The sequence below is a fragment of the Clarias gariepinus genome, chromosome 21 (assembly GCF_024256425.1).
Source record: "Clarias gariepinus isolate MV-2021 ecotype Netherlands chromosome 21, CGAR_prim_01v2, whole genome shotgun sequence".
Lineage (NCBI taxonomy): Eukaryota > Metazoa > Chordata > Actinopteri > Siluriformes > Clariidae > Clarias > Clarias gariepinus.
In genome coordinates, this window is record NC_071120.1 from 25,981,440 (window position 1) to 26,001,433 (window position 19,994).

The window sequence follows — 19,994 nt, forward strand, 5'->3', positions numbered from 1 at the left end:
CTGAATCCGTTGTGTGTGTCCTATGTTGAATTAGTTTTAAGTAAAATAAATAAAGCTGGATGTGAGCGTGTTTTTATGTATTTATTATTTTTTTTATAAAGCATCATAGTGCATCTACATCCTCTGTTATATATTAAAGCCATTAGTTTGGGGTTTCAGGATTCCTCAGAGATCGGGTTTAGGCCCTTTATCTTTTTTTCTCTGCTTTATGTTTGAAGCAGCTTTCCATTTCTCTACTTTTACAATGATCAGATCGACTGGTGTTACAAGCTGAGCCTGATGTGTTTCTTATACTAACATGTATATGTGGCTTCATTTTTCTTCCCTTTTAGCTATGTTTAAATAATAAATGTAGATGGTAAAGTATTGCAAATATATTTGGTTAGTTCGCTCGTATGCCAAGACAACTTTTTGCAAAATTTCAGTTCTTAAAATAAAAATTCATGAGATTGCTAGGTACCACTGTAATAAAATATATTTTTTTATTTTATGGAATGAAACTGTTGTACAACAATCAGTCTTAAGTATGAAGTCCTTTATTCTTCAAAAGCTGCTGGGTGTCATAGAGTCTGCAGTACTCTTTCCTGAAGATCAGGTACAAAAGACAGTTTCTTGACTGCAACTATCTTTTTCACCCTTGTACCCTTATCTAACCGCTTTCTACTGAATTTAGGTATAGTACTGTATTTACAGTGCATCTGGAAAGTATTCACAGCGCATCACTTTTTCTGTCACAGCCTTATTCTAAAATGGATTAAAAAAAAAAATTCTCAGAATTCTACACACAACACCCCATTATGCCATTATGACAGCATAAAAAAAGTTTACTTAGAATTTTTGCAAATTCTCAAGTATATAAAAATAAAGTATATATAAATTTTTGTATATATAAATAAAAAAAATTGAGAAAGCACATGTACATAAGTATTCACAGCTTTTGACATGACGCTCAAAATTGAGCTCAGGCGCATCCTGTTTCCCCTGATCATCCTTGAGATGTTTCAGCAGCTTAATTGGAGTCCACCTGTGGTAAATTCAGTTGATCGGAAATGATCTGAAAAGGCACAAACCTGTCTATAGAAGGTCCCACAGTAGACAGTTCATGTCAAACCACAAACCAAACATGATGTCAAAGGAATTGTCTGTAGACTTCCGATTGGAGGTCTGTAGACAGAATTGCCTCGAGGCACAAATCTGGGGAAGGTAACAGAAAATTATAAAAAAAATAAATAAAAAAAACTCAAACTTTTAAAAATGTTATTATGGGATGTTGGTTGTGTGTAGAATCCTGAGGAAAAATTAATAAAAAGATAGAAATATAAATCGATTTACTTGCAATAATAAAAAAGAAAAATTGCACAAAACAAATTTTTTAATATAAAATCTACAAAGTATATCTACAGAAACAAAACAAAATATTTAAAATAAACAGAATATCTTTTAAAGTGGAAGGACTTAAAATGTGTAATTTTTTTAAACATATAAAATGTACACATTTTGTAATTTTTTCACATTTAAGTACCAGTGAGCAAATGGGAAAAAAAAAAACCTATTCTACTTTTTTAATGCAACTGTACCTTTAATACTGTATTATACAGTGGAACCTTGGAGTTTGAATGCCTTCCTAGAGGAATTTTTATCTTACGAAATGAAAATTTTGCAACTTTTTTTAGGCATATGTTTAACCGTACCGCAACGAACGAGGGATTAAAATTGCACGTACGTCCGGAAGCCGTTCAAAACATGCCGTGTTTAAACTTAAAAAGACGGTTGGACAATAAGCTATGTAAACTAACTCTGTGTTAAGACTTTTCACACTAAACTACAGGCGTAGGAATAAAAACTTCCACACGCTTCCATAGATACTACAGTACTTTAAATATCATAAATAAATATAATGCTGTGTTATAAATAGGGCTGCAGGATTGTTAAAAAAAAATGGCGATTATTTTGACACGTATTATAATTGCAATTTTATTTGCGATATGTAACTATTAAATGTACCATTTTGTATTCAAATATATTTATCGAGGCAAATAAAACAATTGGATACATTTTTGCCAATATTTATTTATTTATTACCTTAAAATTATGTTTAAAAAAGTAACAAATTCTAAAATTATTGACAAACTCTATGTACTGTAAATTCCTGACTATTTTTGTATGACCTGTAATAAATTTGCAGCATTTTGCTATTAAATAATCATACAGGTCCGTATCGTGATTCCGATTTCTAAGTGATTAATTGTGCAGCGTCAGCTGCCACTGCGAGGGCCTGCTTAATGTGTATGAAATAAACACTCATAGCATTTGTCCAAATCCCTTGCTAAGTTTAAACCCAGATCTGCAGACTTTTCTTTCTCTGTAGTAAAATTTTCATTAAGCATTATGAACTATTGCTTTTCATTTGCATTAAAATCGCTTCATTGACGCACGGGGTTCCTCAGGGATCGGGTTTAGGCCGTTTGTTTGTTTTTTTTACTTTATTTTGCAAGCAACTTTTTTGTTTTTTACTTTATTGTGGTGATCAGATCCATGAGTGTTACAAGCTCGGTTATAAAAACTTGATTTGATAATTGTTGCTTATAATAACGTGGTTTAATTTTCCTCCCTTTTCTGCCTTGTGTAATTAATAAATGCAGATGTTAAGATGTCGCAAAATTCAATGTTTTTTTTTAATGACATTTTTATACCGGTTTAAATACGGTGATGACTCAGTGTTTGAGGGGTGTTCAAGTCAAAGCGGGACTTGAACGCGTGATAACCATGCAGATGGGCAAATGGATTGCTCTGTGGATTTTCAAGGATCTGGCGTTCCACTTGCTGAATGTTCACAGAAACAAGGGCCTTTAAACCCCTCAGCGTGGATGCTTGGTGGCCGTAATATAACACGACACCGATCTGCTTGATCGATAGATTTTTGTCACTTCGTGCCTCCTGTTTGGATCTTTTACTTCAAGGATTTTAACTCGAGCTTTACTTTTTTTTTTGTCCTCGTCATTATCAGTCTGACCTTGAGTATTATTAGTGTACGTGCAGATTTCTCTATAGCTGTTGTGCAATCATTCTTGTTAACAGTCTTCAGTAGCTCTGGGTTGGCACAGAAAGCGTTTACACTCTCACCTGAAGACAGACACTGCTCCAATAGAGTAAAACGTACTGTAGGAGCATGCAAGTTTTATTCATGTAGGTGTTTCTCATTCTTCTGTCAATTAAATCAAACTGGGCAGCGTGGCATACTGTAGCAGGTTGAAGAGATATAGGTGACTTGGTTGGCTGTGAAAAAACGTGTTTGTCTTTACTTGCTCCAGATGGATTGGTAAAGAGGTGGAAAATTGGCAGATAACCAAATAAAAAGAAAATGTAGTTTAAAAAGCAACGGCGTAGAAGTAGAAGACAAAATCATATTTTAAAATAAAACATATTTTAAAGAAATTACCAATTATGGAAGAAAAGTTTCCAGAAGATGTGCCGACCAGCCATAAATTAACAAAGCTCCCTAAAAAAAAAGATTTTAATATTATAAAATTTAGACTACAGTCAGCGGAAGCTCTTAAACCTGGCATGTGTTTCTAAATCCTCCAATAATGCAGCTGATCCACTGCAGCGCTTCAGCCATCACAATATTATTTGTCCTAATTTATGGATTGTTTCTTTTAAGCTATTAATGTGAACCATTTGGATTTCATAAATAGTTTTAAAGTTAAAAATAAATTCTAAGGACAGCTGCGCGATACATTAAGTTCACATCAGTTCGGCTTCTTATCGGGAAATTTACACACTCTGGGGCGCCGGGTACAAAATATGACGATAAGGAGATAATAAATAGTTTCTTGCTCTCTTTTCCTTGGTCACGCACACGGGGACAAAGTGCGACCCCGAGTCCCCCATCAGCGGCTTAGTGATTAAATCGCGCGGTGTAACGACTTAATCATTACCACAAACACAACTCTGTTATTATACACCAGCATCATGAGGCAAAGCGCTCATTTCTGACATTACAGCGTGTTATTTAATAGCAGGTTAGATTATGTAATTATTGTCTTCACGTACGCTGCGCTGTTATAAAGCCGTCTGACCGCTGCCGAGTGTCTGCTTTGACGCCGGGACTGCAGCAAGTGGGCACTTACTTTTTAACTCGATGCACTTTGGAGGGTAAGTTTAAGAGGGTAAGTGTAAGATTTCTTGCTGACGATATTACATTTTTAGGGTCTGTAACTTTTTTACAGTTTCGGTAACGGGTACTGCTAGACAGGGTTTATTTGCTCACCATGGACCAATCAGGTATATTTATAATAATTTTAGTCCAGTTTAATTTAAAGTGCGACTCCTAGAGAGCAAGAGAGTTATTTCTTTTTTTGTTGTTGTTGATGCAATTACAGCTAGGGATCTTTTTTTTTTTTTTTAAGATTTTGCTAGAGATTTTTGACTTCCCAACAACTATAAAAAGAGGGAAAGTGAAACATAAATAAACAAATAAATAAACAAACAAAATATTTAAAAAAACCCTTAATATTACAGTTTACACTTAGTATAGAAAGACTTTTAAAAACATTGACACTTCAGTCATATTGATATTAAGAAATGCATTTACTATTATTATTATTATTATTAATATCGATCTAGAACTTTCTTGACATTTCAAACATTTTAAAAACTGCATTGTTTAAGCATGTCTTAACTGATCGAATTCGGAAATATTCAGTCTGTAATTTACTTAATATATATTTTTTTTATAAATTTTATTTAGGAATTTCTAGCCTTTTCTTTTTTAAATAAAAAAGTAATTTGTAAAATTTGTGACCTAAAAATTATAGATTTTCTTTATTTTTATCGAAAAATTCTAGTTTAAATTTAATACTACTCTAGTGCAATCTATTTCATCATAGTGAAATCTTTCTTAGAGGCATCTCACTGCATACTGTGAACGGTTGTGTATGTGACAAAAAAATAACATTTGAGAAATATACCCTTGCTGTCTGCTTTATTAGAAACACCTGTACACCTGGAGATCCATGCAAGTCTCTCATCAGCCAGTCAGTGACGTGTCAGGAGCTTCAGTTAAACAACAGAATGATGTGATTTAACCATTGGTTTAAGCACAACAGAAACCGCAGAGATTTCCGTACACATTTTCGTCTCTTTTTAGTTTTCTCAACACAGAATGGAGCAAAAAAACATTCCAGCCTCTACCTGTCTGAACCCTGACGCGATCTTGTGCTGCTGTAGCTTATTCAACGCAAGGTTCAATGTTAAGTCCTGAGATGCTTTAAGTTACTAATTATTTAACTTCCTGTCTGTTTATTTGAGTCTGTTGAATCATTCTCCTTCGATCTCTCTCTTATCCACAAGGTGTTTCAGCCGCCTGTTTACAGGATAGATAGATTTGTTACATAATTCTGTGTAAAATCCAGAGAGTGTTGTTAGTGAAAATCCCAGGAGATGAGCAGTATCTGAAGGCTTTCAAAATACAGGCTCGGGCATAGATCCGAGTACGCTTGACCTCAAAGACTGGTACGTTTGCATGAAGTGGACACTCTGTATTATGCTGGGGCATGACTCAGCATACCCTGCACGAATCTACTTGTCACGGAACAGTGTACAGGTAGTCCCCAACTTACGAACATTCAAGTTGTGAATTGATCAGCTGAGTCATGATGAGCTGAGTAATAATAACTGCAATTAATGAACAACCAGATAGTGTTTTTGAACTTTGGTCAAAAGCTAAAAAAAAAAAACACTCTTGTTTTCCTCTTGCTGATGCTTAGCATTTTTTTTTTCACCCTGGCTAAGCTAAATCAGACACCTCTCTCTCTAACACACACACACACCCACTCGTAAGTCCTGCCCAGGGTTGACGTCTCGAAGCTCAGCAGTCAGCTTGCAGGATTCCAGCTCACTTTCAGAACAAGGGTTTCTACTTTTAGCCGTGTATCTTGCATGGCCAGATTGTTCTGCTCGAATTCCAAACAACCTTGAGCGAAGAGTCTTTCGTTTTTATATTTAGGTGATGGCAGCGGTATCGGGTAAAAGCCTGACATGGAAAGTTTAAAACTGTTTCAGGATTTAAGCACATTATTAATTAAAAGTATTTCAGCTCTAAATCTTTTAGAGAAAGACGGTTATCATCACCACCACACCTTCCCCCCCTTTTTTTCCTTACTTCTTTCCTCCTTTTCCTGTGATGCTGTGTTCACTCTGATTTTTTCCCCCTTTACACTCTTCCTCTGATTGTCTTTCTTAATCCTTTTTTTTTCCTGAGGCACAGATTTCCACAACCTTTCACACACACACACACACACACACACACACACACACACACACTCTTGGCAGCGTTGCTAAGCAGGGCAGGTCTATTCTCTCTGCATGCCTCAGGTTTAGCGTTGTTCAAACTGCATGCCTTAATCATCACACACTCTTCTTTCTTTTTCTTTTTGTTTCTTTGTTGATGTTTGTTGTTCCTGACTCCATATGACGTTCTAGGAAACGTCCTACTGCGCCTACTTTTTAAAAAACTTTTTTTTAGAGAAGTCACCGAGCTCAGAGTAATCGATCCTTTTCTTCGCCAGCACATGTTTTGGTGTCACTGCAGCACAGGGAGCATCAGACACAGGAAGGGGGCGTGGCCTAAAGTTTTATGATGGGTATTGGAGATTAGAAAAGATGCACACAGTGATATTCAGTACAGTAGCATGCCGTGTGAGTGTGAGATAAACTGATATACTGAGTCAAAGGAACAGAGCGCTATCGGAATGTCGTGTGGTGTGTTATATTATTATCTAATCATTTATAGAGAACAAGCTCCATGTTATTTTTAGACTCTGGTGGTTTAATTCATGAATTTATGTATTTTTCTTTCACACTTACTTTGTTTTCTGTCAGATAAATAAAACGCGAGTAGATTCAGAGCAGGTATTTTAGTTTTGCGTGTTGCTTATTCAACTTTTTCTTACATTTTGGTTTTCATAAATTCTGAAAGAAAAAAAAAAAAGAAACACATGCACACCATGACATGAAAGTGTCGAAGAACCTAAAGTGGACACTGGACACTGCGGTCATTCTTTGAATTTGTGTGTGTGTGTGTGAGCTTTTGTTGTTGAGCCAGTTTGGATAAAGAGAAGAACTCCTGAGCTCAAGCCAGGCAGGTCAAATAACACTCAAGAGTGTGTGTGTGTGTGTGTGACAAAAGAGAGCCACGCTTTAGTGACAGTGCTGTCAAAGAAGCAAGTGGTGCGTTTAACACACACACCAGATGACAGGAGGCAGTAATGAGGAGCAGTCTATTCGTCTCTACAGTACAGTCACTTGCTTTTAGGCACTTTATCATATACTGTATTCATGGGAAATGATTTTGAAATATATATTTTATTAATTCGTGTAAATTTTTAGCTAAATCTAGTAAGATTTTAAGGAAAAACTGGTTATCCGTATATATCGGGGTAATTTAATATAATTAGTGAAATGTACATTTTAAGTAAATTTGTGCTAAATCTGGTAAATTACAGTATTAGGTACATTTTTAATAAATCAGGCAGGTTTTTAGGTAATTATTAGGTCAATTTTAGGTAAATCTGGTATAATAATTTGAGATAACTAGATTAATACTAGGTACATTTTAAGTAAATCTGGTAAATTGTAGATAAATATCGGGTCTATTTTACCTAATTCTAGCAAATTATTATGTAAATTGTAAAGCTATATGGCAAACTATGGTGAAATATTGGGTCAATTTTTGGGAAATGTGGTAAAATATGAGGTAAATATAAGGGTAAATTTGCGTCTATTCGAGATGTGTTCAGTAGCAAAGATTTTATTATTTTGCAGCTTGTTCACACAGCAGTCATAAAAGCAGAGCGCTCCAAGAATGGCACAAACAACTGATTCCCATTCAGGTGTAAAGTCTTTATTCCCCATGGGTACGGTGTTGCCTGGCACTCAATTCCCAACTCGAGAAACAGCCAGAGAGAATCCAGCGTCGTGACGGTGCCACGTCCCTGCAGATCCGGTGCTTCAAACCGAGGTTCCTCTCAGGACCAGGCCGGGAAGGAGTTATTACTTTCAGCTTCTTTATCTTTCTCAAACATGTATTCATAAATTATTTAGGATCCAGATCAAGCCTTCTGTGTTCTTATCTGTAAGCTGTCTAATCTCGTGTTAATAATTTACCTGGATGTTAATAAGCGTGTCCTAGGATTTTAAACGTATGTATTTTATGTATGTGAGATTAACAATAATAAAACATAAACTATATATAAAGAAATCTACAAAGAAAAGTAGCTTGAGATCGTGAAGCTTAAGGGCTCCAGATTCAAGTATTTCAAGCGTAGAGCTGTTAATTTTGGGGCGAAATTCAATTGTTTTCTTGTTTATTTTAAATGGTAACGGTGTAGAAAAACCGATTGAGATTTAAGGTAATTACGAGAACAATAATTACTATATTATTTCTATAATTACTAAAAAAATTAGCAAAATCTAAATTATTTTAGCTGGTACAAGGAAAAGGAAAAAATTGCTGCAGTTTATTTAAATTTCTGTATTCGGTAATTTGTTCTTTAGGTGTTTTCTTACCTCATAAGTAAAATAAAGCTCAGGACTTATCTGACTTCAAACTTCTTTTTTTTTTTTTGCAGTTTCATTTAGTTCCTTATTTCCATTCTTTTTTTTTTTCTTCTATGTTTTTTTTTATATAATATATAATTTTTCTTTTCTTTCCAGGCGTTCTACTGTCTCCTTTTTTTAAATTTTAATCCAATAAAAATATCCTATTTTTTTTTCTTTTTCTTCTTTTCCCTTTTTTATTTCTTTACTTTTTAATTTCTTGTCTTTTCTAACATTATTCTTTCTTTTTTTTTTTACATTTTTACTTTTCTTTCCTGCCTTCTTGCCTACTTTCTTTTTCAATTTTGATCCTTTTTTTCTTTCTTTATTCCTCCCTTTTTTTCCTTTTAGATTTCCTTTTTTTTTCTTCCCTCCTTCATTTTCTTTTTCCTCTTTTCCTTCTCTCCTTTTCCTTCTTTTTGATTTTTTTCTCCCCTTTCCTCTCATAACCATTTTTCTTTATTTTTTAAATTCCTATTTACAGTAGTTGTTTAAAGTAGTACGGCTAGTATAGGACGGCTAATGGTCGAAATGCAAACTACACTTATTACATATAATTTTTTTGTGTGTGTTTGGGTTTGAGTGGCTGTGTGTAGGATGGAGTAAGATAATTAATAACCTCTCCTGTTGTGAATCAGCCCATTCAGAGGATCAATAAGAAGTATTCATTTAATTTAATTACAAACTTAATTATGAAGAAGCAGAAAGGGGTATTAATATGGTAATTAAAAATTAATAAAAAATATTAAAACAAACGGCAATTTAAAGCTTCACAAGTCAAAACCACATATGAACTGTATATTTAGTTCAACACGCATATTAATATTAAATAAAGCATTTTTGAAGTGTTTAAACAGAACTCTGGGAGTTTGAGAGGAAACCTGCTACATATCGCGATGCGCGTTGTGTTTTTCTGTCTATGGTCGTATAAATTCTTTGGAGAGTTTTTATGTCCAGATTTTTCAGACGATGGTATCAGCCCTGTCAGTTACCTCCCGCGCTGTAACTCTCTCGAGCTCTGATCTGGAGCCTGTCGGTGCGTCCCGTTGTGAGAGATGTTTGGGATGGCGACGCCCTGAACCTGAAACACTCTCACTATTGCGTATTGTGTGTTTTTAGTGAGTAATGTGATGCTGAAACAGCCAAGTGTGTGTGTGTGTGTGTGTGTGTGTGTGTGTGTGTGTGTGTGTGTGTGTGTGTGTGGAGACCGCTGGCCGTGAGCTGAAGCTCTGCCTCTTCTGGGTGTTATAATAATTAGAAATCATGCAGGACTCGTCTAACTTTAAAGTACTAGTTTCTTACTTGCTGATTTACTTTTACTTTCTTCCATTTTCTTTTGCTTTTAAGTTTTAGTTAATTTCTTTTCTTCTGACTCTTCTGCAATTTTTTTTCTTTATAATTAGCTTTTTACTTTACTTTTTTTCTTCCTTACTATTTTTGATAGTTTTTTAAAATCTATTTCTTCCTTTTGTTCTTCCTTTTATCCTTACTATTTTTCTTCCTTCCTTTTTCTTTGTTTCTTTTATTTTTTTTCACCTTTCTTTGGTTTTGTTTTTGTTTTTTCCTTTTTGCTTTCCTTTTTATTTTCTTTCCTTTGTTTATTGATGAACTTTTGTTTCTCCTACTTTTTTCCCTTCTTTACATTCTTCCTTTTCCTTTTTAATTTACATTTTTTCCTTTCGTTTTTTTCTTTCACTCTTTCCTTACTTTTTGATTCACATTTTCTTTTTACTTTTTTCTTTTACTGCTTTTTTTTCTTCATCTTTCCTTTCTCCCCCTCTCCTTCCTTTATTTCTTAAATTTCTTTTCCTTCCTTTCTTCCTTCTGCTATAAATAAAGCTCTAGATGATGCTAGAAGAATCAAGAAGAAGAAACCCTCAGTGACGTCTCCATGTCTCTTTGTCTCCACAGAGTCATGACCCAGACCTCAGCCCATGGCTGCACCCAGCTGACCTTGACCTTTGCCCTTACCCTGTCCCTTGGCCTGTTCTGTTGGCCCCTGGGAGAGGTCAGAGGTCAGACAGGGCTCTCTCCTCCTGCTGCTTTGATCCTGCAGGACCTGCTGAGCCGATATGGAGAAAACGGGACCATCTCTGTGCCGCAGCTCCGGTCGCTCCTGGTGCACCTCGGCACACCGCAGAGCGGAGAAGACGCTCCGGACACGACGCCCATGCCCTCCACACCCTCCACGCCGCCCACGACAAACACCTCCACGGTGAGAGATTCTTAATACTGATGTCTCACATAAGCGCATGTTTGAGGTCTGTGGCTCTGTGGAAGTTCATGCGAATTTTCCTAACTCCCTACCTGTATGTGTTATTTCATATTTGTGGTGGGAGAAAATCCAGTATTGTTCTAGGGTGTAGAAAAAAATAAACTTGTGTCCGGACTTTTGACTGGTCCTGTAACTAAAGTGTACAAGTAAAATAATCAACAACATTAATGTCCTGCGTTTCATTTAAGATTCAGTTGATAGTCATATTTAAAGTCATAGCAGCTCTAAACATTCAGCACTAAACTTAGTTTGCACAGTTCACACAGCGAGTGCTGCCACAAAACCACCACCACGTTAGATTTGCCTAATCAAATATTACACGTTCTGTGCATTAGATCGTTATTATTACTGCAGACGTCCTTTGAGAAGAGGGACTAGTCGCTGAGCAAACACTCCATCACAATGGAAAACACACCTTCAAGGATGTTGTCGGATCAGATGGCCACTAAAACTCATCCAGTCACTTTGGGACCCTATTAGTTGGTGGTTTGATGTTTTTGCCATGTATGCATTTTCTATTTTTACATGGAAGAGGGAGTGAAAACTTTTGTACACACATTGTCATAAAAAAGATTCAACGTGGAGGTCAAAAGTAATGAAATTAGTTAATTAATAATGGTTTAAAAACCTAGAGAAAGAGCAAAAGTAGATATTTTTGACCTGGGAGGGGGTGCAAACTTTTGCACACTGCCCTATGGCAGAAGGAAGAGATGATAAATGCAAAGAAGATATCCAGAAAGGAGGTGAATTTTGTGGCATGCCTTTTCTTCCAAACTTTAGTGCAGTGGTGATTGTACAAGGTTAAGTGCAAAAGTTTGTGCCCCCCTCCCCTTACCTTCAAATAAAGGGGAAAATAAATACACTTATAGAAATAAAATAAAATAGGAATTATTATTCCACCTTTTTGATGATTCTTGTTTGAATATATAATTTAAAATCTTTATAATATAAATTATTTGTTAATAAGGAATATATTATAAACTTATAAAGCATTAATATCATGTTTCTGGATGAGCACCACGGCCTTGTGTTATACTATTTATTTATATATATATATATATTTTTTTCCCCCAGACTTTCTGACTCCTCCTTGTGCTCGATTTTGTCTTTCCCAGAACATTTTAATGCTTTTGGCTCTTGGTGAATTAGTTCCTTGGCGTTCCGCAGGAAACACGGACAACCGTTTGTTCTGTACTTACAGTAAACCGTGTTTACGTGTTTGTGTGTGTCTTGGGGATGTGATGTAAAACCTCCCAGATCTGCATTAGTGTGCTAATTTTTTTATCCTGTTTTAATGATGTACTTTATTTATTATGAGAAATCAAGAGAGTTTGACTTTAACCGTTTAAGACTTTTTAACAAGCATCTGCTGCACTGCTGCTGTAATGTACAGTACGTCGAGGAACATCATTAGCATCTGATTTCTTCATCATCTTTAATAAATGTGGAGAATCAGAAGATTAATTTTAATGACATAAAACAAAAATAGATGACTGGATGGGAAAAGCATTTTTATTTACTCCCTAATAACGGCAGACAGTCCTGCCGTTTCCTGCAACGTGACCGAGTCACACTCGCTTATATTTTGTATCAAATGCTTTTAGCTTTGATCTTTGCTTTTTAGATGTCGATGTGGTCAGGTGTGAGGAATCGGGTCATGTGTGAAATTTATTCCTTGTTTTCCCTAGCAAACTTTTTTTTTTTTTCCTGATGAGTGATTTAATTTCACCAAGTGATTAAGTATTTATTTTTTCTTGTGTGTTTTCTCAGTGTTTAGCTGCAGGCACTCTAGCGGCTCATGGTCTGAGTGAGAAGTCGCATTTGGACGGGCCAGGTCTGCAGGAGTTCTGTCCCACCATGCTGCAGCAGCTGGACTCTCGAGCATGTCGAGAAGAACAGAACCAGGAACCAGAACCGATCGCCAAACCGTCCAATGCTGAAGGTACGAAATGAGAAGAAAACACGCTGCTCTTAAATTCTTAATCATGATGTAGCCTTCTTAGATAGATGAAATGTATTATAATACACCAAGATCGGTAAATTGTCCTCAGTTTTTTTTTTTTCCCTGAGCAGGATTTTATGACTTCTTGTTGTTGTGACTCTACAATAAGATTTCATTGTTGTGTTGCTATGGTTACGCTATCGGGGAAAATAGGATAAAGAAACATTTTTATTGTCTTGTCACTATGGTAATGTTCGACTTTAATTAACTTATCGCTCCTATCATCCCCCCCATATCAACACAACAATAAAATGTTCAATTAACCCGTCACGTCTCTATGGTAACATCTCAATGTCCCGTCTCTATGGTAACATCTCATTGTCACCTCTCTATGGTAACATCTCATTCTCATTGGAATACTTCAATATTTTCTATTAAAACTTTACTTACTAATACGGGGAAAGCTGCTTACGCGATATTAAAACCTGTTGCATAAAAATGTGGAGTATTTGGGGCTATTTGTAGCAGAGTGCAAAAGTTTTTATACCCTTACAGTTTGCTTCTTAGCAAAAAATAAAATATTGTTTGTCTTAACTGTTTTAGTTTACAGAATGTGGTTTTGCATATTGAGGTCTTGTATGATAAAACAATACACCTACTGTATATTAAATTATTTATTTAATGAGTAATTTAAGAAACAAACAAAAACATTTCATGGTAAACTGTAGGGAATACAAACTTTTTTGTACAAACACAAACTGTAATTTCCATTTATTTAATTATTCATGAACCAAAACCTTAAGCAGTTAAATTTTTTTATTTTTATTTTTTTTTACAAAAAAATTAATGGTACACAATTTAGCAAGTTTTCTATTTTAAATATATTTTTTTGTTTTTTTTCGTTTATCCACCTTTGTTTGTTTTTTGTACTGTTTAATTTACTATAAATATTTATTTTTATAAATTATTTACACTTTTTATTTATATTTGCTAAATTTATTATGAAATTTGTTTTGAACTTTTTTAGGATTTATAAATGAGGTTTGTTTGTTTGTGTGTTTGTTTGTTTTGTAAACATTTTTCTTAATGGAGGATATATTTTTCCATTTACTAAGATATCAGGATGAACACACCCTTCTATTTATTTATTTATTGTACATTTTATTTTTAGGATGTATTTTGTACAGTAACGCAGCTCTAGCTTTTTCCTTCTTTGCCTTTAAACTTTAATATTAGTTTAAAGGTATTCTGAAATAGATTCTCACTAAAGCTTAGGAAGCTTATAAGCCCCTCCCCCAGCTGTATTAAATTGTCTGTAACTCTGATTGGCTGCTTGTAAGAGAATAAGAGGGGCACTGTGTAGCTACAACGATATTTATTTTATTTATTTAAAATTTCACCAGAGAAGGATCGTTATCTCATTCCCCTCTGGGTTAATGAACCTGAATCTTTTACATTCTCCGTGTCGCGTCTCAGCTCTTTGCGCTTGACTTTGACGGACGAAATGTTTGGGAAGGTTCTCCAGAAACCACGGTTTAGTCCTGAGATATAAAAAGCCAGGACTGGAAGGAGACCAGAGGAGCGCACATGCTTTGTGGTGGCTGCTGGTTAGACGGAGGGAAGGTCATAATTATACCGGCATTGTACACTCTGAGATTTTAAGCAATTTGTTTTTGCTTTTTTCGTGAATTTTGGACTCAAACTTAAAAAAAAGAAAAATGTCCTTCCAGCTGTGGTTCCCTCTTGTCGCCGGACAGCTACGGGCCAGAGAGAAGGAACCAGAACTTTATTATTATTTATTTTATAGGTAACTTTTCCTGTTCTGTGTCCGAGCTCATGTAGCCTCGTGATTGTCTCGCGGAGTCGCTCTGACTAAGTCCCGCACCGAAACGCCAACAAACCAGCTCCATTTAAAAATAAATAAAACTAAAATAAATAAGAGGGAGAGAAACTACCTACAATCTACAATTTCCATGTAATTTTTCATGTCGCAGAGCAGAGCAGCTTGCAAACTCCAGCTTGTTTTCAGTGCAGAGTTCCTGCCTTGCCTCAAGGTAGTGTCTCGATCTTTCCTCTCCACCAAGAGACAGGGGGAGGGGAGACGAGGACAGAGAGAAGGTCAGAGAGAAGGACGGCGAGGAGAGGACTGAAGGGGGGGGAAGAGGAAATCAGGATGTAGGGCAGAGTGTGGTGTGTGTGTGTATAGTGACTGGAATAGAGAAGGAAGCGGAAAGATAAGCCGAGGTACGACGAGGTGATAACATGAAGCATTATTCTCGCCATTTGAAAGATCCCCCGCCCAAAGCCCCCCCCCCCCCCCCCCCCAAGCCGTTTATCCTGAACTCTTTTGCTCGTATATTGATGGGGGCTTTTAGCTCACCTGGGGCTTCTGGGGAAATTTTTCTTTTATGGGGTTCCTGCCCATAAGGGGGGTTTCTGCCCATCCTAATGCTTTTTTTTATTTATTTATTTATTTATTTTTCTTTTCTAATATGAGGACTTTCTATGGGCTTCTTCTAAACCCTCCCTGAACCCCTGCCTATGTAAAAGCTCCTTTATATTTTTATTTTACTCAAGTTAAATGTTATACAGATTGTAAATCCAGTGTATGTCTTTGTTTGTATGTCAGTGTGGGGTTTCTCCGTGCTCAGTGTGACTGTAGTGAGTGTGTTCGCTCTGACCGGTGTGTTTGTGGTGCCGCTGATGAGGACACGCTTCATGCGCAGAGTCCTCGTCTTTTTCATCGCTCTGTCCATCGGGACGCTCTTCTCCACTGCCGTCTTCCAGCTGCTGCCGGAGGTCCAGTATACACTCTGTCGTACATGTGCATGCGCCCGTGTATGCACACACACACACTCACATATATACACACACACACACACACACCCGTTGGGAAAAATGAAATCTACTCTTTATTGCTTTATTCAACTCAAACTGGAAATCTGTTCATCACACGGATCAGAAATGACCGGAATCTAAAAAGGTCCAGAATCTACAATCACTGGTATCTGAAATCACCGTAATCCGAAATCACCAGAATCAGATGATGTCATCAGTTAATTCCATATATGAGCCCTTGTCATAAATGATGTCCAAGTCATGTGGGGTGTTTGTTTTTACAGTTGTTTTTGTTGTCATTTAGAGTTTCTCTTATTATTTTTTTCATTCATTGTTTCTTTGTTTGTTTGTTTTTGATCTTATTTTCTATATGTATTTCTTCTTCCTGGTTTTTTCTTTCTCAATATCTATCTTTCTGACAATTTTCTCTCCCTCCTGTTTTCCTTTTTTTCTTTCTTTGTCCTTCATTCTCTCTTTCTCCCCCTGAATGAGTGATGTAGGTCAGTCGCCAGCTTTATCTTCAGGGTCACATTCTTAACTCTTAATGCAGCTATTTTACTCCATGTTTATTAAGCGGAGCGGTATTTAAGCAGCAGGTTTGGTCCTTATTAGTTAAAAGGACTGTTATTTAACAGCATTAACAGTCCTTATTAGTTAAATGGAGCACTATTTAGCAGGAGGTTAAGTCCTTGATTTTTAAATGGAGCACTATTTAGCAGCAGGTTTAGGCCTTACACCCTACTGCTAAATAGTGCTCCTTTTAAAACGTAAGGACTAAACCTGCTGCTAAATAGTGCTCCATTTATAAAGCAAGTCCTTATTTATTAAATGGAGCACTATTTAGCAGCAGGTTTAGTTCTTGTTTATTAAATGGAGCACTATTAAGCAGCAGGTTTAGTTCTTGTTTATTAAATGGAGCAATATTTAGCAGCAGTTATAGTTCTTCTTTTTTTAATGGAGCACTATTTAGCTGCTAATCTAGTTGCTAATTCTTAAATGGAGCACTATTTAGCCGCAGTTTAGTTATTTTCTTTTGTCAAGCGGAGCACTATTTAGCAGAACAGTTGGCTCTTATTTATTTAATGGAGCATTATTTTGCTTTAGTCTTTAATTTAATAAATGATGCTCCATATCTTTTAACCAGAACATTATTTAGCAGCAAATATAGTACTTGTTTGTTCAGTGGAGCATTATTTAGCATCCAGTTAAGTCCTCATTTGCTAAATGGAGCAACATTTGGCAAGGTTGTAAAAACTGGCCCATGCCTGAAGTCGTATTTTGAGCTCGAGTGGCTCAGAGATGATTAAGGTATAACTGTTGATTGTTTTGTGGCGTGAACCTGAAAAAAGACAATAATAAAATAGGGTTTACATTCCCGAGAAGAGACTCGATTTCTTTCATTCAGGGCTGATTAGGTTCGAATCCTCTCATTAACAGGGGTAATGAAGTGATGTGTGTTCCTGTGGAACAATGATGGAGGAAGTGTAGCTTAAAGTGTGTGTGTGTGTGTGTGTGTGTGTGTGTGTGTGTCTGACCAAATTACGGGAGAGGATGGGAAGTGTGTGTGTTTAGCCCAAGGAAAGGTACAGCCTGAGGGAAGAGGGGAAGATAAAGGAGAAAACCAGGAGAAAGAAGGATGGGTGTGTTAACTGGTGCATAAACACTAAGGGCCCTTTTTGTTTGTTTGTTTTTTTGTTTTGTTTTGAACATTACAATAAACCAATTCTTAATTCTTCATTAAGGTTTTCAGGCACAGAATGAGGTTTCTAATGATGGCTGCGGAAATTGAGCACAACATTGTATTTTCCAGACTAGAAAAAAAAAATCATACTGTTATTAGGCTAATGAGGGGATTTTTTTTTTTTTTCATAATTAATAAGTGAATTAAAAAAAAAAAAAAAAAGCATCTGTCTGGAAAATACATCTGAAATGTCTTTGAATTTGCACTACATGTCTGATCTGATGACATGGGGATCTGATACGTCCTCGTCGGACCTGCACTCTGGTGTACGGGATCATTAATTTGCTTCTAACAAATTTTTTTTTCTCCCCTCCATCAAGGTCTCCAGAATGTACTGAAAATCTGTAACCACACTAATGAATCCTGCTTTCTCTCTCTCTCTCTGTCTGGTTCCGTGACCCCCCCCCCCCCCCTCCCTTCCTTCTCTCTCTTCGGCCTACGTGGCTTCAGTGTGGGGTTACGGGTTCGTGTGTGTAACGGTGATCTCGCTGTGTTCGCTGCTCGGCGCCAGCGTGGTGCCCTTCATGAGGAAAACCTTTTACAAACGGCTGCTGCTCTACTTCATAGCTCTGGCCATCGGCACACTTTATTCCAACGCGCTCTTTCAGCTCATACCCGAGGTAGAGTTCACTTCCAGCGGTTTTTTTTTTTTAATTAAAGGAATACGTCACTACGAGGTCCTTCAGCCTTCATCTCTCTCTAATGCATGTCAGGATTCACTTTAAACTATTTACCTAAAGCTGGGTAAGACTTCTTAGGTTTACTGTAAGTAAATATATTACAGTAATCTAAGAAACCCTTGATGAGTGATGACCCGAATCTGACACCTTGTCATTCTCTCACAGTCAAATGGGACTTTAGGCCCAAACCAACCTTCCTCAAGTTCCTATCGCTTGTTTGGTCTTTTAAACGACATCGCTTTTGAATTCTGAACTCTGATTGGTCAGCGGGAAGGTGTTCATTCATTTTCTTAAACGGCAGATCAGAAAGTAGTACAGCTACAAATCACAGGTTTGTATTAGAGCTCCGGACTTGGCTAATGGCTAATGACTAATGCTTTATCGTTTCTATAGTAACTTCTGAGTCCCTGAAAAGTGTGGAATAATTGATATGAAAAAAAGCTGTCTATTTAACATTTATTGAATGAGTCTCCAGTGTTAAAAGAGATTCTGCTGCATTTTTTTTAAAATGCAAGAGCAAGAACAGAAACTAACTTCTGTCTCAGACATTTTTAAAAAGCACACGTTGTTCCTCAGTAACATTGGCACATCGCTGTGGCGTAAGCGAAATAAAACACTTCCAAGACGAAGAAAATATTCCACTGTAGTAACCTGGCTGCATTATAGTAACACCGCCGATTATTTTCCTGTAACTACACGACCCCAGGTGTTATATTCCGTGCATATTTTAAACCTTAATGAAATTTTACGCCACCCACTTTTAGACTTCTACTATACGAGATTTAGGCGTAAACAGGAAGTTCTTTTCTTAGAACAGGAAAACGTGTCTATTTTTGTCCCTTGTACGCAAACGGCCTTTACGCCACACATGCATTAGATGGAGATCAGGTTGAAAAATTGTCGTTTCTCCTTTAATAAGTGTTTAAGCTGCCATGATGAGCAGAGAGGGAAAAAAAATAATTTTACGGCATAAAGTCGGAGTGCACTACCAAGGGTTTTCATCAGTTAGCATCATTCGTTCATTATTTTACTTTACATTTAATATACAGTCTTTCCCCAAGGTGTGATGTTTAACATGAAAAAGTCTTGGAAAAAATTCTCTAAATCAAGGATGCCTTCAAAGTACAATGGATGTTCAAGTCAATGCATGACTTTGATTGTACAGAATAACAACACAGATATAAGAGCAAATTTTTTTTTAACCTTTATTTTTCTATATAATCCCCTGCTACGCTAATGCACCAAGTGTTTTCACTAGTGCTTGAACTCCATCTAGATAGAAAGATGAAATTCTCAGTACACAAGAGCTGTGATCGAACTGTCTTCATTACGTCTGAAACCCCGGCCTCCCAGGAACACCTTTATGGCCCAAACATGTGGAAATGGCTTGGAGAGGGGTCAAGACTGTATGTGGGACGGGGCAATAACTCCCAGCTGAGTTTCTATAACGTCCAGGTGGTGTTGGTGAATGATTGTGTGTACAGTTCACACACGCACACACACACACACGCACACACATTCGTCTCTTTGGCTAGTTGGCAGGATCACATGACCGACTGCAGTGGGCCTCAAACCAACTCGTTTACAGATGTACGGCCTTATTTAAAACAAGATCTGCCCACAACTTTGTTGTACGGTGCCATCTGTTGAATTTTGGAATGAACTAAAATGTGTACGTTACCGTGTGTTGCGTAGGATAAAGGTGTCGTGTTGAGTAGATTTTAGATACACACTTGTAAGCACGTATTAAAAAAATTACAGCGCCATCTGTTAAATTTTGTGATGAATTAATAATTTTTATTCTTTTTTTATGATAAGGGGTTTTTCCATTTAATTTATCTTCTCTTCCTGTGGGCTGATGTGTTATCACAAGCTCGGCCAAATATACCTGTGAAAACCCCACATATTTTTGTATTAGTT

General features: G+C 36.5%; 1 protein-coding gene across 4 annotated transcripts in view; it reads left to right on the forward strand.

The window, feature by feature from the left end:
- Window positions 1-19,994, forward strand: part of slc39a14 (solute carrier family 39 member 14) — a 29,570-nt gene that overhangs the window by 778 nt on the left and 8,798 nt on the right. For 2 of the 4 annotated variants that reach the window (XM_053480877.1, XM_053480878.1), the window contains exons 2-4: window positions 10,510-10,813; window positions 12,644-12,815; window positions 17,845-18,014. In XM_053480877.1, the coding sequence (XP_053336852.1) occupies window positions 10,514-10,813; window positions 12,644-12,815; window positions 17,845-18,014 (642 nt within the window). In that variant the 5' untranslated portion in view covers window positions 10,510-10,513. Of the gene's footprint in view, window positions 1-4,091; window positions 4,156-10,509; window positions 10,814-12,643; window positions 12,816-15,444; window positions 15,615-17,844; window positions 18,015-19,994 lie in introns of those variants that run through there. The other 2 variants (XM_053480876.1, XM_053480875.1) reach the window with 2 other exon arrangements.